The 23,778-nt window shown below is 36.6% G+C and overlaps 1 protein-coding gene across 1 annotated transcript in view; it reads right to left on the bottom strand.

Moving 5' to 3' along the window:
* LOC130220878 (Na(+)/H(+) exchange regulatory cofactor NHE-RF2) overlaps positions 1 to 23,778 on the bottom strand; it is a 74,012-nt gene that overhangs the window by 11,926 nt on the left and 38,308 nt on the right. The window contains 1 exon segment of the mRNA XM_056453138.1: positions 4,315 to 4,515. Within this exon segment, the coding sequence (XP_056309113.1) occupies positions 4,315 to 4,515 (201 nt within the window).

The raw sequence follows: 23,778 nt of genomic DNA, 5'->3' as shown, positions 1-23,778 counted from the left end.
TATTATAAATAACATTATATTACAAATGTGATCATCCTTGTCATTAAAGGGCCCCATAGTTTGCCTCTTTTTTATGATTTAATAATAATATTATGGTTCTTCTGAGTGTGCCAGTTTAGGTTCAGTTTAAAACACTATTCAGATTTTTTTATTATAATGTGTTAAAAAGTGTCATGTTGGGGGCGTGTCCACAGGTCGCTGATTTAGGGGTGTGTTGCTTCACATGTAGATTAGTTTCGGCTTCCCGCCCAACGTAACAAGGGGGCGGAGCCATGAGCTCACCCACTCTGCGTTTGCAACAGAGACAGGCAGATTGAGAGAAGGAGCAGGAGTGAGAGGATCAGCAATCAGTCGTACATATACGACTCGGACACAGACCAAGCAGAGAGTACAAAATCATTTGTGTCTTTGTACAGTTTTACAGCCAACTGTGTGCTAGTTTCAAGTGCCGAGCTTGTACACCGAGACTAATAACCACGCACACTGGAATTAACCTTGACTGAGGCACCGGATGCACCGCTTGAAGCCGCGACACGGCACACCAGACACTCTCTGTGGCGCGGCAGAAACATGAAGTGTCCCGAATCATCGCGCCGTTGTGTGTAACCTATGTTTAGAATTCTAAAATGCATGGCGCAGCGTCAGGTACAGCAGCACCTAGTTAAGATCACAGGGAGCTTCTGTGATCGCGAGAAATGCAAACGGCTGAAGTATAAGGTAGACTCAATGAGAAGTACACATGTTTGCAAACCTACCTAAAGATACAACCAATAATTCCGATTAGAGCGATAATGTGGAGAATATTGCTCTTGTGTTGAGCCCAATGAGCCTTGCATCTAAAAATAGAGCTAGGGTGTTCCTTTAGTGATATCGCTTCGACTCACGCTGAAAATGGCGGACGTGAATCAACAAACTGAGGATATGATGACACGCCTGTCAATCAATATTGGTGGGTGGGGGGACCGCTCTCCTACATAAAGTTGCGGTCAATCTGAAAACCGCTCCAATTGGTCCACCGTTTTTTTATGTTGTAAAATTGAAAAAAAAGCACTGGGTGTGCTTATATCACCCCAATATGACGTTCTATACACCATACATGCACATATGTCCTGTCCAAACAGCTTGAAAAGTAGATTTTTTACCATAGTTGCCCTTTAATGTGTCATTAAAACCACAATACAAAAATACACAATACAAAAATACACATTAAATATTAAAAAATAAATATTTTTAAAGGAAATAGTGACTATTAAATCTATTAAATATATAATTATAATATTATATAAACACAACCCATCGTATTTATAATATATATTTTACATTATTGAATTATATAAAACACATTTAAAATATCTGAATATTAAAAAAAAACTGTTTGTGATTTTATGGTGAAACTCGACACTACATGATCTACTGAAATTAGCATATATTTAGCGAATATTATATTGCTATATCCATGATTTCCTAAAATAAAAACCTGTATGTTCTGATTCATAACTTTCTTCCTCATTTGCATTATTAAATTGAGCTAATCTAATCACACACTCGCCATGTTTATGATTAATGTAGGTTATGTGAACGCCGTGTTATTCCTGTGTTGTATTCAGCTCTCCTGATCTCCAAAGTAGTGCAGCAGTATGTTATTTAGCTTGACTCAGAAATATTTAGCGCGAGTCATCATCATATCAACCGCACCCACATGCATCTGAATATGATGGATGATCAGCATGAGTGTGAATTTAGACAGCGTGGGTGTATATCTTGCATCATCACGCTGTATTTTGATGCACATTATAGAAATATGATAGCGGCCTGTTATCAAGAAACAGCTTAAATCGGTTTAAGGCCGACCCTGCAGAGAAAACACTGCTATTTTTTAATTGCACATGTCGGTTCTGAGATTTTAGACTTTTTCCATAAAGTACTTTTGTAGTCTTAGTGTGTAGATTTCAATTACCATGTATAATTTCACTTTAGCATCACTTACAGTACACGCACTTACATATACAGTTGAAGTCAAAATTATAGCCCTCAAGTGATTTTCTTCTTCTTCATATTCTCAAATGGTGTTTAACAGAGCACAGAATTTTTCACAGTATTTCCTACTAGGGATGGGTAATGTTAAGTTTTTAACGGTATTACTACTTTTATCGATACCACTTATCGGTTCGGTACTTTTGAACGGTTCTCTTATCAGTACTTTGTGTAGTGTTTTTTTATTTTATGAAAAAAAAAACCCCAAATTGAACAGAATTAACAACACTTTATTTTATTACTACGTTTTTAATGTAAATAAAACCAATCATTGTAAAACAAATAAATAAACATTTTCCTGTAAAAGAATGTAGAATGGTTGAAGGAAAATGGCTCTCAGTTTATAACCATTCTGGTAGAAGTCTGGCAGAAGTCGTGATCTTTCTTGTTTAAGAAGAAAGTGCAGCTGAAAGACCCTCTTTGAGTTCCATAATGCAGTTAAATAATCAGATAAAGTTTAAGATTTTCATTAACACATTCATATAAATGAGTTAACGGTGTTTTGGGGGTAAACAATGTAAAAATAAGCTATTGTTAAAATTTCTTAATAAACGTAGTTTATTATTAGGCCAGTCATATGCTTTATTTGCAAATACAGCTAATGTAAAAGCATTTTTAATGTTAAGATTATTGAGGCTATATTGCAGAAAAAATACTGTTTTCAATCTAACCGAATGCGTTTATTAAACTATTAATATGATACTAATTTAGAGAGACCTTATGTGATTGGCGGCTAGCATAACAGTGTGGATTATGTTTAGCTAGGCACTCGAAAACTTTTCATTGTCTTTCTGCAGTTAATGCACTTTTGAAAGCTACTTTCACTCCAGCCAGATTGCTTGAGTTTCCTCTTATACAAGAAAACAACTTGTTGCGTTTGTTGCAACGGACATTGTCGGTGTCCACTCAGGAAATACAACCGTTTGGTTCACACCGCAAGCTTACGAGCTGTGTTTGTGTCACAAGCTATGTGTGTGCGCTTAGTGTGAGCCTCCACTAAGTGTGCGCGCACAGGCGAGAACTGTGAAGTCTTTTATACTTGACGCGCTCGCCGGAAAACACGAGCATTTCTCACGTGAGATTGCCAACTGTGCAGACGTATATCAAATATCGCAAATTAGAAAAGTTAGGTCAGTTAAATTATGCTACTGTGAGTAATGTTTATTCAGCAATAATTATCCAGTACCGATAGCAGAACCGTTAATGTCAAAGCTTATCGATACTTCGCTCTTTTATAATGTAGCACAGAGACCGATAAAGTAGAGTTTTGGTACCCATCCCTACTTCCTACTGTATAATACTTTTTTCTTCAGGAGAAAATAAAGCTGTTTTTATTTTTTAAAAAACCCATTTGAGATCAATATTATTAGCCCCCTTATTTTTTTCGATTGTCTAAAGAACAAACCAAAGAAAGCATTCTTGCAGGACTCCCAGAGTTCATCAAGACTCTTTGGATTTATCTTCAATGCCTCCTCCTTCATCTAACCCCAGACAAGCTCAATAATGTTAATGTCTGGTGATTGGGCTGGCCAATCCTGGAGAACCATGACCTTCTTTGCTTTCAGGAACTTGATGTGGAGGCTGAAGTATGAGTATATCTTGCTATAGAATTTGCTCTCTCCTGTGGTTTGTAATGTAATGGGCAGCACAAATGTCTTGATCCTTCAGGCCGTTGATGTTGCTATCCACTCTGAAGATCTCTCGCACGCCCCAATACTGAATGTGACCCCAAACCATGATTTTTCCTTCACCAAACTTGACTGATTTCTGTGAGAATATTGGGTCCATGTGGGTTCCAGTAGGTCTTCTGCAGTATTAGTGATGATTGGGATGCAGTTCTACAAATGATTCAGCAGAAAGACCTTCTGCCACTTTTCCAAATGATCAACTAGAAGTCAAGTTATTATTTGTGACTCTTACAACTGGGATCGACGACAAGACTTTTGTCAGGTAGTGTATATAGATAGATAGACAGACAGAATGACAGAAAGATTCTATGACAAGTTAGTTAAGCAGGTTTATTATTGAGTCCTTTGTAGTCTTTATAGGAAAGTGTCTGGTGCAACATGGAGAGGAAGAGGGAAAGAGTGTGTTACCTACAGGCGGTTTCACAACTGCCCGCACCTGTGTGAAGCACACTCAGCATCGCTTTGTTTTCTAGAAACATGGAGTGTTTATAAGAAAGTGTGTGGTGCATATGGAGAGCAAAAGGAAACTTTTTTTCTAGTTTCAGTTTTAAGATATGGTTGGATGAGAATATGTGTGTTGTTGTGGTCTGACCTCTATAAGTCTGTCCTGTGGTTTAAGTCCAGCACGGTCAGCGGGCGATCCAGGGTCCAGGGCCCGAATGTACTGGCCCGGTTTAGACTTCTCACTGTGCAGATTAAAGCCGTAACCTGTGTCGGAGCGAACCAGGAAACAAAGCCTCGGGGCAAGCTCAGACGGATCCCGCGTCGAGGACTCTGATGAGGGCTGAACATCCTGTCAAAGAAGAAATACAGACATATTTCAATATGCTCATACATATACAGTTGAAGTCAAAATTAGAAGTCGTCCTGAATCATGAGCCTCCTTATATATTTTCCCCTCAATTTCTGTTTAACGGAGAGATTTTTTTCAGCACATTTCTAAACATAATATTTTTAATAATTAATTTCTTATAACTGAATTCTTTTGTCTTTGCCATGATCACAGTAAATATTATTTGACTAGATATTTGTCAAGATACTAATATTCAGCTTAAGTGAGATTTAAGCACACTCAGCATTGCCAAAGACTATAGATTACACAAGACATGACATGTCACTCGTATAGTTTTTACGGGGAAAAGTGTAACGGTCAATATGGTGAATGAAGCCCCGCCTACTAGTACAGGAGCCAAACAGAGTTCACTAAAGACTAGCGATTCACTAGGGCAGGGGCTGAGTTATTGGGATGCAACTAGGTTTGTTTGACATTCAACAGTGTTTCACAATGTTTGAGATCAGTTTGTTTAGTTAATGTGAATGCTGTCTTCTGAACTCAGGAGTACACTTACAAACCATACCCGAGTCTATCTGAAAAGTGCGGTATGGTTTATGTCAGATATGAACACAACGCCACCTAATTATGAAAGTGAACTTTTGCCGATCACACATGAATTACTCAAACAGTGTATTCATTTGCTAGCTTATATTTTATTCACTTATTTATTTATTCACTTGCTTTTCTGACACACCTGACAAACTGCAAAACTATAGGTACACTTTTGCACCTAATGGAGACCTATTATGCAAAAATCACTTTTATAATGTGTTTAAACACAGTTGTGTGGCAACAGTATGTGAAAATAGCCAGCCACTAATGGTAAATATTTATTAATTCAGTTTTTTATAATCACATTTGATTAAAAGAGTCTGCAGAAACACTTTGAATGACATTCTCCCATTGTATATGTCATCAGAGGGGAAAACCCCTGCCCATTGGTGATTATCTCTCCCTCATTAGCATAGACAGCCCTTAGTGAGAAGCAGTCTTTTTGAATCTGCTGCTATTGACCTTATTCTTCATGTACGAGCGAGCGAGCGCAGTCATTTGAATCTTTTTGGTTCAAGACTTCCTGTCTCGTTCACTTTGATTTTTAGATGTTAAAAACAGCTCGTTTTGCTGCTTGATGCTGCAAACTGATATTTACTTATTATATTATTCTACTTTTTATGTATAGTCATGAACACACCTGTCTGTAGAGCGAGTAGTTTGACCGTTTTCTGCCATTTATTATTCCTAGTCATTTCTTCCATAGGAAACTGAATTGGGAGTTCTAAATCAAAGGTTGGTAAAAACAAGCGCACTTCCACATTGTAGAATAACATCAATACTAACACATAGGCATTTTTAGCTCCACCTTTTTTTCAAAATAGGGCTGGGAGTGCAATCTCATTTAAATTTAAAGCGACAATCACCAAAAACTGCACAGTTTGGATCAAAGCTTAAAAAGGGCAAGTTATAAAACATAATTTGTGTGCTATTTTGAGCTGAAACTTCACATACACACTCTAGGGACTCTTATTTTATATCTTGTAAAAAGATGCATAATAGGTCCCCTTTAAAGGTACAATTTAGAGCTTAGATCGGGCCCAGAAAATAAAACCTGACACTACCCAAGCCTGTGCACCTTGTGTCCGAGCCCAACCTGGTCTGATACATTAACTGTAATTATGGGCCCAATTTAAATCTGACTGTTTTTTAATACGTGTGCAGTTAACAGACATTCTTAACAACAATTCTGAGTTGTCTGAACCTCAGAAATTAGTTTAGATTTATCTGAATGAATACTGTAACAAGGACAAAGCATGTAAACTGCATTGTTTATTCAGAATGAGGTTGTTACAAAAGAGGACACTGAAGGCTGACTATCATCCTTTCTGCTATGACAAGCCGGCTTCATGTGTCTGTTCATCGTGGAAGTCCCCGTTTATTTTCAGAGTCCATGTTAACAGATTAGAGCTTTAAGACCAAAACAGAACGTTGTTAGTACAATAAGTATACAAGAACTTGGATGAAAGTGTTGTGAGTTAACATGATTGCATGTGTAACCCCGCCGGTCCAACACCACCCAACCCGCTCCGGGCTGGGATCGAACTGGCGACCTTCCGCATGGGAGTTGGTTGCTCTAACAAGCAGGCTAAAGAGCATGGCCTCTAGCATATGTCGCTAGAGCACCTTTGGAGGTCAGAGGAGTGAGGTTTACCTGCACAGCACTTACTAGCTGGCCTCCGTTACACATGGTATGGACCGTTGCCAATTAAGGAAAAGCAAAACTGTGTCGAGTAGTAAAAATTGCCATTGAAATTGTAGGTAAAGAACAAAGACAACCAAATGAAATGTATTAAATGAGAATTAAACAGAAAGCACACGTCATTATTGAAGACTGTTCCCATCCCTTAAATATAACATTTCAGCTCTTGCCATCAAAAAGACGTTTTAGACAACCTCAAGTAAAGAAAAATGTGTTTCAAATATCCGTTGTGCCGAGTGCCATTAGAATTATAAATATTGGGTTTTAAGTATGTACAGGGTTTTAAATGTGAGTTTTTAAATGTGATGACATTGAATGTATTTGTGTTGCCTGTTTTTTCTGTGATGTGTGTAATGTGAACGCTGATGTGGTTGTGTGGTGAAGTCAAAGATGAATTTCCACTCTGCGGATTTATGTGGAATGATTTTAGGAGAATCATAACTAAAAACTTAATATATGAAATAAAAAATAATATATAATTTAAAACTTTTATTTAATGTTTAAAATGCAAATCCAATTAGATCCACTTTATTTGGTAAACAAAGCAAGTCTCTCATATAATATATCTACTAAAAGAGGGAAAATATTACTGTACAAACTGCATTGTAAATTAATCATATGAAAATGTTCATATTAGTCAATAAAATTACTGAAATTAATTTTAAAAATGAATAAACATAAATTTACACACATTTACACAAATAAACAGAATCAATGATGGGCTAAAAATCTGCAGAATTTGCAGATTCTGTGTGGGCCTAGATGCACTGAATGATGTAAAACCCAATCGGGCCTTAAATTGTTCAATTGAAAAAATTGTCTGAAATGTGAATAAATTAAAAATGAACTAAAACTAAAAACTAAATCAAAACATTGAACTTAAAATAATTGCAATAGCCTAAACTCAGTCATGAAGGAGGTCTTATTTTAATTGAGCTATACACTAACAAAATAAAACACTCTTTAAAACAAATTCACTTTTCTGTCATGAAGAGCAGATGGAGATGAAGGAAGTGAGAGTTTGTGGTTCTTCGATATCGATCGTGAGCTCATCAGCGTAATGTAATCTTGCGGTCAACTCTTTTCTACCATTATACATGCTCAGAGGCTTCCGGAAGTTACATTTATGCTGAGTTCAGCCTGCATGATTTTCAAAGTAGTCGTGTCACGGATGTCTACACACTGCATGGGTAGTATTTTGTCGGTGCTGTGTTTACAGTGTAGCTTGGATCGGTACTGCATGACTTTACAACTTTGCAACTTTTACACACACTGCATGACTTTACAATTGGAGAATGACCGACAACTTTGTCTCACGCGAGAAGTGACATGGAAACAACGTGAGGTCACGTAGTATATCTTTTATTATTAACTACATAATAAGAAAGAAGCCTTTAGTGGGGTAGAAAATGTACTTATTTTGCTCACCTGGCTTTTGATGGCAATTAGCAATTTCTATTCAACTTTTTGTTGTGGTACTGCTCAGGTGACATGTCAAACAAACCAAGTACTGCTGCCAAATTTTCACTAGTTTTTCCTCCATTTTGTGGGTCCAAATAGACTGAAAAGAAGCACTTTTAACTTCTACCTAGACCTCCTGCTGGCCAGCAGATACCCATACTAGTGGATGCTGCTCTCTGATTGGCTGTAGGTGATCGCCAATGTTATTTTCAATCAGAACACATTTCACATGGCAGGATTTTGTATTGCCGACAGCTCCAGATATTTAGCATGCCAACTCATTGGGGATTCTCTCAGATTACGTCTTTGATAGTTCACACTGTGTGATTGTTACTCACGTAATCACCAATTTGCCTGTGATTTTAGGCATTTGTCGGCGATTTCTCAAAACCTGCCGGCGAGTCAAAATCTGGGCTAAAATCATGCAGTCTGAACTCGACATTAGAGTTAAATATAAACTAATATCAATGGTGCAACACTCAACTTGTAATGTGTAACTTGTGTCACAACTAAGCTGTTTGCACTACTGGTGCAACCGGGCCCCTGATTATTAATCCAAATGCTCAAACAATACACAAATCATAATAATAACACAAAATGAATTGCATGTGGGTGTAATTTTGTTGCTTTCTCAACAAATTCAACAATTTTACTTTAAATATATGAGAATGCCCTCAATAAAATGTGCACAATCTGCCACAGCCATCTAACAAGACACAAGCCACAAAATCTGCCATTCATCCAAGACGGAGGTTGTAAAAAAATTCACACAAAAGCGCCATAAAGGACTGTGTTTGACAATAGAGTTCACCTGGAAAATCGAGAGCAAGGTCATCAGAAGAACAGAAAGCACCGCATTATCAGCCTGCTCAAACACGAGCGAAAATAATAACCCCCATCACCATAGAAACCACAATAATTCATGACAATCATCGTAATTAATTAGTGCATTTAAAAGGAATTTCTACGCAGGTTAAGTGATTTAACATATTCCTACACATCTGACACATGAAGAAAAAATGTCAAGCACCTCGATTATGTTTTGCACATATTTGATATTTAAACAAACATCTAACATTTAATTAATACATTTCTGCTCATGAATCATTAGCAAAACACTCTAGAACAAATGTAGGGCTTGACTGGATGGCTGTGGTTTGCTATTGGTGGACATGGCTGTTAATACCAATCAGAGAAGAGAGAATTGGGAGGTTTTATTAGATTAAGGAGGACAGATTTAGAAATAAAATGTCCACAGATAAATCATTCATAATAAATAAGTAGTAGTAGTCTCCAAAAAATAAGAATTATATATTTTGATGTCCCTTCTTGCAGTATTATTTTAAGGTGCTTGAGGAGATTCCCCCAAAATTGGTAAAGTGCTTTGAGTATGCAGAAGCGTGCCCTGTCCAACATTAGCATTGACTGGGGAGGTTATTTTGGTCTCCCAAGGCACGAATCTAATAAATATGTGCGGCCCTTCTCTTGGATAGCCCCCTTGTGATCAAAAAAGGGGTTTACAGAATATAAAATATTGTATTCTTGCTTCAGAAATATAAAAAATATGGATTTTCACATGATTTTGTAGTAAATATTCTAGCCAACTAGACTATTTCTTCAAAGATGTTATTCAGAAATATTTAGTGTGTAGTTTTTTTGAGGGGAGGGGGCTTTTTCTTGACTTTTATTTCCCTAAAACACACTAACCACACATAATCTTTATTATTTTTTGATGCAAGCATATACATCCATCTTTGTTGCATATCATCAGGGCCAAATTAACCAATGGGCATTATGGGCACATGCCCAGGGGCCCGTGCGCATTTGGGGCCCCTGCGATGGGGTAAAAAAATGCAGATTTTGGAGTGTCTATTTAGGCTAAATGCAAATAGCGCACCTTGTTGGAATAAGCTATTTAAACGATTAACTAGAGATCATAACTAAAGAGCGCAATTAACAGCACTTTGAGTGGCGTAGCTCGTAAAGCGCATAGCAAGATGTTTTGACGTCATCGATCATCAACCGGTTCGAATCCAGCATCTGATAAACTAATTCTTCTTTTTTTTCCCATGTTTATTTTTAATAGAAAGCAAATATTTTTATTTAAAAATAAAAATAATGAGAATGTGATATAAAGTGACAAGTGGCTCATGGGGATTTAATAAGGTTTAGCTTACTTTATTTGTGTATAAACAGCATCTAAATAGTTCTTTTAAATCTAATACTATTTAATTATTTAAGTTATTTTCCACCTGCTGTTAAATTGTGGTGACATCTTAATATAACTAATTTGTATTTACAACGAATACTCTTGAATATATATATTTGTAGTACTGCTTCAGTGAACTTCAACAAGTATACTAAAACCATTAATTTTCATTCATTTTATTAGTATTTTTTTTATCAAAGTGTGCTTTAAATGCTTTAAAAATAAGTAAAATCTGTGTAGACTATAAATATATGTACTATATATCATTTATTTTTATACATTATAGATTCATTTTATTTAAAAATATTATATTGTTCTTATTTTTTAATTTAACTATAGGGGTGCAGCTGGGGTAGGGGGCCCAACAAGAATGTGCCCAGGGGCCTCTAAATTCTTAATCCGGGCCTGCATATCATTGTATCCTTGTACATGTTAGCCAATGATATTTTATAAGTAGAAGAAATAAGCACAAATGTCAGAGCATATCCAAAGGCCACAATAGTCCCAACACCCTCTTAGACTCCAGAGGGTTTATGTAATGAATTAAATGCCTTAATTTACAATGAAAGTACTCTAAATCATAGCAGATGAAAGTCTGCATATGACCAAACTGAAAGGGAAATGTCCTAGTTAAAGCATGCTCTATTTATTAGTACCAAAACTGCATGCAGTCACTCCTGAGAACAGCAAAAAAGAAAACATCATCATTAAAGTCAAGGAGCTGTGCGAAGAGCTGTTTTTATGAGAAGAGGCTCTAATGACAGTGAAGGTCGAAGGTTAAGGTCCTATCGGAGAGTCCATTAGGAACAGGATAGCGCAACAAATTCTACCATTTCCAGAAGACTGACTGCAAAAACAAACATTAGTGTTACAGCAAAGAACTATTCACTCACCAAATGTCCATTAAAGACCAGAACAGAAGACACTAAAAGAATATTAGAAATATGAGATTGCCCTTTATGATGAATGCATGTGCAACACAGGCTCACTGAGTGCAGTTTTGTAGGTAAAATGAACACTAGGGGGCAGTATGAAGTATGACACCAACAACTTTGGTTCCTTTTCACAATAATGATATTTATAAGAAAACATTATTAATAAATAAAGTATTACTTTCATGAAGTTCTTTGAACAACACATAATAAATACCACGAAACAACTTAATGTCGAAGATTTTTCGAATAGGTTTGCGTCACCTCTCTATCTGCATATGGACAACTTTTTCTGGCATGGTCGGTTTTCTCAGTACCTCACTTTGTATGGTGTTATACTGCAGAGCACTCGGGTTCGAGATGGTTCCACACAAAAAATAAATAAAAGTAATGCAAAATTAATGTAATTCTATGTGGTAGCAGTGGTCTTTTCTCTTTTGTTTGCTTCTGAAAATACTATTGGTGAGGGTTTAGCTTGGTGGTTCGCTTGTTGATCAAGCTCCGCCTTCTGCTGGACGTTTATAAGAAGAACGCATATCTAAATCATACAACAAAACGTACCCTAAGTAACACATATCAGATTTGCATGAATGTTGACAGCGTCCTCTAGTGGATTTGTCATCTGAAACGTGCAATGAAATGTTTCAAGAGCAACGTATTTTAAGCATCACGAAAATGTAGTCTGAGGCACATATTTACAGTGAGCCTGCGTTGTGCATATCTATGTTTTATACAAACTAAACCGTTATTATATATTTTATTGCTTACAAAAGATTCCATGGGTTAATTTTTGATATTATGTATCTAATTAAAGTACCAAAAGTATTTTATTTTTCTATGGATGGTAAATACAAGTCTATATCTTAAGGTTCAAAGTTACAAATGACATTTGTGAAATATAAAAATGTAAAAATAAATGTGCAACAATGTTCCATCTTCATTCAGTGTCAAAACACAGAGAGTAACATACTTTTACACAAATAATCTATAATAAATACATTTTACACAAATAATAACTATTTATATAAACAATCTTATAGATCTAAATATGTCTAGGAATATTTTTGGCTATATAAACTTATTATATCATTACACTAAATGACATTTTAGTGAACGTCTTCAGTAAATCATGCTAAAAATGTATGATTTCTTTTATTGTTTAGTAATAATAACAACAGGTCATTTTAAATATTTGTCTTCGACTTACATTCGTATATGCATAAATTCACTCCTTATTCATTCATTCGTTTTCTTTTGGCTAAGTCCCTTTCTTATCAGGGGTCACCAGAATGGAATGAACCGCCAAATATTCCATTTCGAATGCCCTTTCAGCTGCAACCCAGTACTGGGAAACATCCATACACTCTTATACACTACGGTCAATTTAGTCAATTCAATTCATTCATAGCGCATGTTTTTGGACTGTGGAGGAAACCGGAGCACCAGGAGGAAACCCACGCCAACACAGGGAAAACATGCAAACTCTACACAGAAATGGCAACTGACTTAACCGGGACTTAAATCAGTGACCTTCTTGCTGTGAGGGAGCAGTGCTAACCACTGAGCCACCGTGCCACCCATTCACTCTTTATTCACAATAAAATATTTAATCTAATTAATTTAATTATTTAATATTATAATATTATCATTATAAAATAAATCTCGACAATTCAACCTTTAAAACTAAGGGATATAAACATGATACCAACAAGCCATTATATGCACTAGTTTGAGTTAAAAGTCATGAATAGGCGGAGTTACCCTTAATCACAGAAACAGCTGATTGGCTGATTCACCTCTGCAGTGAAATTCGACCGGTTCAATTTCACAGCAGTGTATTTAAATAAAATTTCACTAATATTTTAGCATTTCCATACGAATAAAACATACACCTTTATCTAATACGGAAGTTTTATTCCTATAATTGCTAAATATATGTGTCTAATTTAGACCTGGCTCACACAATCTATTTCAGTATGCTTGGACAAGTGAATCTTGCTTTTGTACTTCTCAAAACGACATTTTTACAGTACAGAAGAGCTGCTTCCAGACATGTGGATGTTTTCATTGTCTGTGTTCACTCACTGTGGTTTGACCTGTTTGTTGGGATGAGAGTAATTGACTGACAGTCGTGTGTAAGATGATCTGGAGACGACAGAGCAACAAAGGCACACTGTTGAGAGCTAAAACAGATTACAGCATAACTGAAAGCACTGGGCTTCAAATCATACTATACCAGGAACTTACAGTAGCAAACATTATACTGAGTCAAAATATTAATGAATGAATGATGAATGTATTATCATGGATTATTCCTTCAAAAATAAGTACATTCAGACTATATATTTCATTAATTTAACCAAGCATGAAGACAAAGGAATTGTCTGTAGATCTCCAAAACACAAGGCTGGGGAAGGTTACAGAAAAATTTCTGCTGCTCTGAAAGTTCCAATGAGCACAGTGGCCTCCTACTTCTGTGGAGAGAGGAGAACCTTACAGAAGGACAACCACCTGTGCAGCAATCCACCAATCAGGCCTGTATGGTAGAGTGGCCAGAGGGACGCCACTCCCCACCTGGAATTTGCCAAAAGGCATCTGAAGGACTCTCAGACCATTAGAAACTAAATTCTCTGGTCTGATGAGACTAAAACTGAACTCTTTGGAGTGAATGCCAGGCGTTACGTTTGGAGAAAACCAAGCACCGCTCATCACCATCCCTACAGTGAAGCATGGTGGTGGCAGCATCATGCTGTGGGGATGGTTTTCAGCAGCAGGGACTGGAAGACTAGTCAGGATAGAGGGAAAGATGAATGCAGCAATGTACAGAGACATCCTGAACGAAAACCCGCTTCAGAGTGCTCCTGACCTCAGACTGGGGCGACGGTTCATCTTCCAGCAGGACAATTATCCAAAGCACACCGCCAAAATATCAATGTAGTGGCTTCACACCAACTCAGTGAATGTCATTGAGTGGCCCAGCCAATGCCCAGACCTAAATCCTATTGAACATCTCTGGAGAGATCTGAATATGGCTGTACACTGTCGCTTCCCATACAACCTGATAGATCTTGAGAGGTACTGCAAAGAGGAATGGGCAAAAATTCCCAAACACAGGTGTGCCAAGCTTGTGGCATCATATTCAAAAAGACTTGAGGTTGTAACTGCTGCCAAAGGTGCATCAACAAAGTATTGAGCAAAGGCTGTGAATACTTATGAACATGTGATTTTTCAGGTTTTTACTTTTAATAATTTTGTAACACTTTCAAAAAGTCTTATTTCACATTGTCATTATGAGGTATTGTGTGTAGAATGTTGAGGAAATAAATGGGTTTAGTCCATTTTGGAATAAGGCTGTAACATAAAAAAAATGAATCGCTATGAATACTTTCCGGATGCACTGTAAGCCTTAGCTGGATATTTCACTTCACTTAGAGCTGTGTTAGACACTGCATGGAAGGTCATTTTCAAAAACCCATAATAGGGGGTCTTTAAATGCACAATTTAAATAGCTTTTTAAAAAGGCATTTGACAAATGCTTTTCTCTCTCTGTTTGCCACATGCTTTGAAAATTAGTTGAAAATAAACCGAGTTAAAAAATGCCATTGGACAGTCCACACGTGGGAGCAACCAGTCAACTATTGCCTCCAGTCGAGCTAAACCATCTTTTGCTTGTAAATGAAATGCGCACTGTCATTGGACAGAGAGAAAACTATAGCTCATTTTAGCGATAGTTTGAAGATCAGCAAAGTGACAAAAATGTCAGGGATTTATTAGCTTTAGCTGATTTCTGTTAACGAAGTTCTCTTCTGGATCACCACTGTCTGTATAGAAAAGTTGAACAGTTTGGGGGTGACGTTACTGCGGTCACCAAGTTCTTATAACAGATTTCTGTTATCTTTGTCATGATGACACTACATAATATTTGACTGGATATTTTAAGACACTAGTATTCAGCTTAAAGTGATATTTAAAGGCTTAACTAGGGTAATTAGGCAAGTCATTGTATAATGATGGTTTGTTCTGTAGACTATCGAAAAACAAATATTGCTTGAAGGGGCGAACAATATTGACCTTAAAATGCTTTAAAAAAAATTAAAACAGCTTTTAATCTAGCCATAATAAAACAAGACTTTCTGCAGAAGAAGAAATATTATCGGAAATACTGTGCAAAATTCTTTGCTCCATTAAATATCACTGGAGAAATGTTTGAAAAAGACCAAATGGGCTAATAATTTTGAACTCAACTAAGACATTTTTACCAATGAATTCAGGAGCGTCCGACACAATAACACAACATCCATCCCACCAACTGAACCTCGCCGACCTCTAAGAGAACAACTGCTGTTATGAGGAACAGAGAGGAGTCTGGGACGAGTGGGAAGAACAAGCATCTCTCTGTTCCCATCACTTCCACTCATCTAAATACCTCCATACGGCTTTATGGGCCACAAATAAACCTCCCTGCTGAACCATCGGTGTCAGTGTGTTTCCATTGTCACACCCTCAGCTCTCTTCCTGTCAATCCAGCTCTCAGATCCTGAATAAATGTGGGAAAACAGTTGGGGAGAGCAACAGATGCAAGTCAATGCATTCCTCAAACTTCCTGTCCCAATAAGACGCCGGCTTTGTGTTTGAAAGCATGGGCTTGTAAAATGATACAGATGCTTCTGAATTATTGACACTGGGACCTCTGGGATTTCTGACACGTGACTGGTATTAACCCTTTCTCTGGTGGGGCACTGACAGCAAAACAGAGCACAGCATGAATGAACGACACACTCAGACCTCAAACAGGTCGTGTGCTTCATGAAACTAACAAAAATAACAATTGCAAGATCACCTGATCTAGAAGCAGTTTTTATTCTGATAGATCAAGTGTTTCTTAAGAAGCAGTTCTAGAAGATATGAGTCTACTAAGAGTTGATTCTTTTTAGTCAATAAAAACTTTTTTAATAAAATAAATAAAAAATAAAATTTAATAAAAACAGTTTTTGAAGACAGTTAGGTCTGACTCCTGAACAAATGCTGATTTTATTACTGTTGTATTACTGAATCAAACACATTCAGTACAACAAAAAAACTACATGAGGTAAACTATTGGCATAGTCTGAATTATGATCAAATGACTCTAATGAGTTGATTCTTTTTATTTAAACAACAACAACAACATCTAGTACAACGCAACTAGAGCTGCATGATTCCCAAATAAATGACTCTAATGAGCTGATTCTTTTAGTGAATCAAAAACTGAGTTAAAAAAAAGAAAAACTATTGTCGTAGTCTGAATTTTGAACAAATTACTCTAATGAGTCGATTCCTTTTAGTGAATCAAAAAACAACACCATCCAGCACAACTAGAGCTACCTGATTCCTAATCAAATGACTCTAATGAGATGATTCTTTTAGTGAACCAAAAACAGTGAATAAAAAAACCAAAAAAAAAAATAGAATTTTGATCAAATGACTCTAATGAGTTGATTTTTTTTATTTATACAATAACAATAACAACAACAACAACAACAACAACAACAACAACATCTAGTACAGTAATACTAGAGCTGCCTGATTCCCAAATAAATGACTCTAATGAGCTAATTCCTTTAGTGAATCAAAAACTGAGTAAAAAATAAAAAAATAATGTAGTAGTCTGAATTTTGAACAAATGACTCTAAAGAGTTTATTCTTTTATTTAAATAAAACAACAACAACGACATCCAGTATAGAGCAACTAGAGCTGCCTGAGACCCAATCAAATGACTCTAATGAGATGATTCTTTTAGTGAACCAAAAAGAGTGAGTTAAAAAAAAAAGAAAAATATTGTTTTTGTCTGAATTTTGAACAAATTACTGAGTCGATTCCTTTTAGTGAATAAAAAAAACACCATTCAGTAAAACTAGAGCTGCCTGATTCCCAATTAAACGACTCTAATGAGATGATTCTTTTAGCGAATCAAAAACAGTGAATAAAAAAAATAAATTGGTGTAATTTGAATTTTGAACAAATGACCCCTAAGAGCAAAGACAAGAGCAAAATCCAGTACAGAGCAACTACAGCTGCCTGATTCTCAATCAAATGACTCTAATGAGATGATTCTTTTAGTGAATCAAAACATTTATAATTGCACAGATAATGCAGTCTGATTCCAAACAAATGACTCTAATGAATCAATACTTTTTTTTAATTAATCATAATAATACAGTGAACGCAGTGCAGTCTGACTCCTGAACAAATTACTTTAATAAGCTGAATTTATTAGTGAATTAAACACATTCAGTTGAAAAAAAAACAGTGGCATGGTCAGAATTTTTAACAAGTGACTCTAATGAGTCGATTGGTGTTAGTGAACCAAAAACAACAACAACATCCAATACTGAGGGACTGTAACAGCCTGATTCCCAATCAAATGACTCGAATGAGATGATTCTTTTAGTTGATCAAAAAACGAGTAAAAAAAAAAAGACAAAAATTATTGTAGTCTAAATATTGAACAAATGACAAATAAACAACAACATCTAGTACAGAACAACTAGAGCTGCCTGATTTTCAATCAAATGACTCTAATGAGATAATTCTTTAAGTGAATCAAAAACAGTGAGTAAAAAATATTGTCATAGTCTGAATTTTGAACAAATGAATCTAATCAGTCGATTTCTCTTAGAGAATCAAAAACAACAACAACAACAACATCCAATACAGAGCAACTAGAGCTGCCTGAGACCTAATCAAATGACTGAGATGATTCTTTTAGTGAACCAAAAAGAGTGAGTAAAAAAAAAAGAAAAATATTGTCATCTGAATTCAACACATGACTAAGTTGATTCCTTTTAGTGAATAAAAAAACAGCAACATCTAGTGCAGTTTTTTTCTTCTTCGATGAATCATCTGCTGAACTGCATCCCAATCATCATAAATACTGCAGAAGACCTATTGGAGGCTATATGGACTCAAGATTCTCACAGAAATCAGTCAAGTTTGGTGTGGGGAAAATCAAGGTTTGGGGTCACATTCAGTATAGGGACGTGTGAGATCTGCAGAGTGGCAACATCAACAGCCTGAGGTATCAAGACATTTGTGCTGCCCATTACAAATTACAGGAGAGGACAACTTCTTCAGCAGGATAGCGCTCCTTCTCATACTTCAGCCTCCACATCAAAGTTCCTGAAAGCAAAGAAGGTCAAGGTGCTCCAGAATTAGCCAGCCCAGTCACCAGACATGAACATTATTGAGCATGTCTGGGGTAAGATGAAGGAGGAGGCATTGAAGATGAATCCAAAGAGTCTTGATGAACTCTGGGAGTCCTGCAAGAACGCTTTCTTTGCCATTCCAGATGACTTTAATAAGTGATTTGAGTCATTGCAGAGATGTATGGATGCAGTCCTCAAAGCTCATTGGAGTCATACACAATATTCATTCTTTTTCCACTGCACCATGACTTTATATTCTATTCTGTACATTATTTCTGTTAAGTGACAAGACTTTTGTCTAAGCAAAGTCAGACGCTACTGTCCTAATTAAACCATTAAAAATCAAGGCATGATCATATTTTATTTTGGTCAAATTAGCGTAATCCAGAAGCCTTTGCCTTTCATATAAGCCACTTCTGATAGCAAATGATCAACTAGAAGTCAAGTTATTATTTGTTGTTCCTAAAACTTCTCAATCAAACGACTATAATGAATTGATTCTTTTAGTGAATCAAAATCATATATAGCACAGCTAGTGTAGCACGATTCGAAATAAATGACTAATGAAATGAAATTAAATAATCAATCAAAATTGAGTTTTTAGTTCATCAAAATCATAAAGTGCAAGCAGTGCAGTCGGATTCCTCAACAAATGACTGAATGAGAATGAGAAAGAGCTGATTCTCTCAGTGAATCAAAACACTGGCAAAATTGGCACTGTCTGAATTTTGAACAAATTACTTGAATTACTTAAATGAGTTTGTTCTTTGTTCTTTTTTTTCAGAGAACCAAAAAAAACAACCAAAGTAGTGCAACTAGAGCTGCAGATTGTCAATCAAATGACCATAATAAGATGATTCTTTTAGTGAATCTAACACACTCAGTAGAGCACAACCAGCGTAGTCTGATTCCCAGTCAAATTAATAAATTTTACTCATGATTAAAAATAAAAGTCGCTATCAAACGCCATTATACATCATGGAAGAGCCAGGATAAAATGTAAAACTTCTCTGACTGTGTAAAACATATGCCAGAATAATTGCCAGTTCATTTTGCGGTGGCAACCTCTGACAAATCAGTGACTGAGCCGAAGGAAAGCAAGTGAGTGTATACTCAGAAATATACCCATTCACATGTGATCCTATTTCTTACTATATTTGAAATTTCAAGGGAAAATGTCCTAATAAAAATGTAGAAATAGGAAAAACATATTAATAGAATATTTAAAAAAATGAATGATTACATGTTCAACAGTAAAAAAAATTGCTGTAATTCTATTACAATAATTGTTACTCATGTTTCTGTCTGCATCACTGTAATAGCATGTAATATTGCAGTCAAATAATTGATAAAAAGGAATTACAGTGAACAATGTATTTTGTGACCCCACAAATAAAAGAAATAGCATAAAATCAAAAGACAGACCTTTTATTTTATCCATACGATTTCATTTCATCATTTCATCAGCCCTACCATTACCAGTGGCTCACATTAATAAACTCATTATGAAGCAAATCTGTCTGATTCCCTTCTCTAACTCTGAGTGTTATTGAGTGTGTGTGTTTGCTGTATTTGCCATATAAAAGCTCTTCTCACTTTCTGAAAGCATGTTTGTGTGTGCTGATGATGCTGTACTGTTCCACACCCATGTTATCAGCACAGCACAGACAGCAGCCGTTAACACGACCAGAGGCCCCGAATACAGGAGGCCCCACGGCCCCAAAGATCCACACCAGCAGGAAACAAACACAGAGCAAAGTCAGCAGGAGACTGGAAACGTGCACATATATCAACTCAATTTTCCACATCATATGAATTTTTCCGGTCACACCTTATATTTAAGTTTTCATTAGGTAAGTTATGAATAAAGTAAATTGCAGAGTAAAGCTCGCAGAACACCTTTGAATAAAACTGATGAATAAAACTGACTTTATCCTGTGAAAACAACCGTAATGGATGTACTTTATCCTGCTTAATACAAGGCTATTTGCCACAAAACTTAAAAAATAGATTATTATTTCTTTAATTAAACACAGAGCTGACAGAAACGAAGCTGATGGAGTATACCTTAACCTGCACATTATTCAGTCACAAGATGGCACCAAACAATCAAAAACGCAAAGCTGACAGAGATTAAAACCGCTGATGGAGTATACACTAACCTGCGCATTATTCAGAAACAAGATGGCGCCAAACAATCAAAAATGCAAAGCTGACAGAAATGAAAACAGCTGATGGAGTATACACTAACCTGCGCGTTATTCAGTCACAAGAGGGCGCCAAACAGTCAAAAACGTAAAGCTGACAAAAACAAAAACAGCTGATGGAGTATACACTAACCTGCATATTATTCAGTCACAAGATGGCACTAAACAGTCAAAAACGATCAGCTGACAGAAACAAAACCAGCTGATGGAGTATACACTAACCTGCACATTATTCAGTCACAAGATGGCGCCAAACAGTCAAAAACAAAGCTGACAGAAACAAAACCAGCTGATGGAGTATACACTAACCTGCGGATTATTCAGTCACAAGATGGCGCCAAACAGTCAAAAACGTAAAGCTGACAGAAACGAAAACAGCTGATGGAGTATACACTAACCTGCGCGTTATTCAGTCACAAGATGGCGCCAAACAGTCAAAAACGTAAAGCTGACAGAAATGAAAACAGCTGATGGAGTATACACTAACCTGCACATTATTCAGTCACAAGATGGCGCCAAACAGTCAAAAACAAAGCTGACAGAAACAAAACCAGTTGATGGAGTATACACTAACCTGCGCATTATTCAGTCACAAGATGGCGCCAAATAGTCAAAAATGCAAAGCTGACAGAGATTAAAACAGCTGATGGAGTATACACTAACCTGTGCATTATTCAGTCACAAGATGGCGCCAAACAGTCAAAAACGTAAAGCTGACAGAAACGAAAACAGCTGATGGAGTATACACTAACCTGCATATTATTCAGTCACAAGATGGCACTAAACAGTCAAAAACGATCAGCTGACAGAAACAAAACCAGCTGATGGAGTATACACTAACCTGCACATTATTCAGTCACAAGATGGCGCCAAACAGTCAAAAACAAAGCTGACAGAAACAAAACCAGCTGATGGAGTATACACTAACCTGCGGATTATTCAGTCACAAGATGGCGCCAAACAGTCAAAAACGTAAAGCTGACAGAAACGAAAACAGCTGATGGAGTATACACTAACCTGCGCGTTATTCAGTCACAAGATGGCGCCAAACAGTCAAAAACGTAAAGCTGACAGAAATGAAAACAGCTGATGGAGTATACACTAACCTGCACATTATTCAGTCACAAGATGGCGCCAAACAGTCAAAAACAAAGCTGACAGAAACAAAACCAGTTGATGGAGTATACACTAACCTGCACATTATTCAGTCACAAGATGGCGCCAAATAGTCAAAAATGCAAAGCTGACAGAGATTAAAACAGCTGATGGAGTATACACTAACCTGTGCATTATTCAGTCACAAGATGGCGCCAAACAGTCAAAAACGTAAAGCTGACAGAAACGAAAACAGCTGATGGAGTATACACTAACCTGCGCATTATTGTCACAAGATGGCACCAGTCAAAAACGTAAAGCTGATAGAAACAAAAATAAATAATTGCATATACACTAACCTGCGCATTATTCAATCACAAGACAAACATTCAAAAACAATCAAATGCCACGACGTGACTGAAAAGCAAAAACATATGAATGTGGATGCAAGTATATGGATGTAACTAACGCAACCTTATTGTAAACTATTACTGCATTTCCTGCACACAAAGTGATCCTCTTGTTTTTGGGCTGACTGTGATTCCAAAAAAAGTTACTCCAAAACAAAAACCAACCATTCAGTGATGTGTTTCATTTGAGTCTTTTCCCCGAACATTCAATTTGTGGAGCTGAAAGCATGTGCACAGGCTGGTGTCGAGTTTCGCCGCCCCCCTCGTAGCTGCGTGACCCCTAGCTGAGCATGTTGAATCAATTAGACCAAATTCCCAAGCACTTGCGACACCACTTCCTCCCCCAAAAACATGTTTTGCCAGTGTAACAACACCAGCAATGCAGATTTACAAGACGGATTGGGCCACGCAGATAAAAGTCAAGATAAAACACCAGAGGATAAGGACCATGATAAACAAGACACATTTTTAAAATGATGTTATCCCTCATAGTACACCTCATATATGTTAACGTAATCAGTTTAAAGGGACCCAAAATAGTACACCCAAAAATGAAAACTCCTTTTGCTTCTGTTGAACACCACTGACCTCCATAGTATTTGTTTTTCCCACCATGGAAGTAAATGATTTTAGCTTTCTTCAACAGATGGTTTGGAATCAAATAAATATATATTTGCTCACATAAATAGGGAGTAAAGTTAAATTTTGGGGCGAACTATCCCTTTAAGGGTCTGTTTACATGGCATCAATGTGCATGTTTTTCAGTATAAGTTTCATGTACAGATGATAACATTGTCAAAATTACTTTTTTTTTCAGAAGGATTGAAATATAAGACACCCAAAATGGCATGAATCTGGAAAACAAAATATCAGACCCCCAAATAGCAAAACTTCAGACCCTCAAAATGGTATAAATCTTAAAAAAAACTGAATATGGATTTGTAATTGTCCCTAAATTTAATAAGCAGATCTAGCTATGCTTTTGAGATAACATTTACACTGCAACTCAAAATCTGCCATCATTGATCATTTTGGAACGTAATGAATGCTTTCTATCAGTAAGAATGCATTAAATCTGTGAAAAGTTTACAAGATTACAAGATTTTCATGAAATATGGACCCCCTTTTAACACTTTTGAACCATTTTTGGATGCTTGAGCTGTCAAACCCTTTTTGGTCTCTATTGTAATGTTCAGATGTCTTATATTCCAGAAGAACATTCATTCATTCTTCTCTGGTATAGTCCTTTATTTATCAGGGGTCACCACAGTGTAATGAATCGGCAACTATTCCAGCATATGTTTTACACAGCAGATGCCCTTCCAGCCACAACCCAGTACTGGGAAACACCCATCCACTGTCACATTCACACTTATACACTACGGACAATTTAGTTTATGCAATTCACCTATAGCGCATGTCTTTTGACTGTCGGGGAAACCGGAGCACCCGGAGTAAACCCACGCCA

This window comes from Danio aesculapii, chromosome 3 (genome assembly GCF_903798145.1).
Source record: "Danio aesculapii chromosome 3, fDanAes4.1, whole genome shotgun sequence".
Classification (NCBI taxonomy): domain Eukaryota; kingdom Metazoa; phylum Chordata; class Actinopteri; order Cypriniformes; family Danionidae; genus Danio; species Danio aesculapii.
The sequence above is the reverse complement of the archived record's forward strand: the minus strand, read 5'-3'. Positions and strand labels throughout refer to the sequence as shown.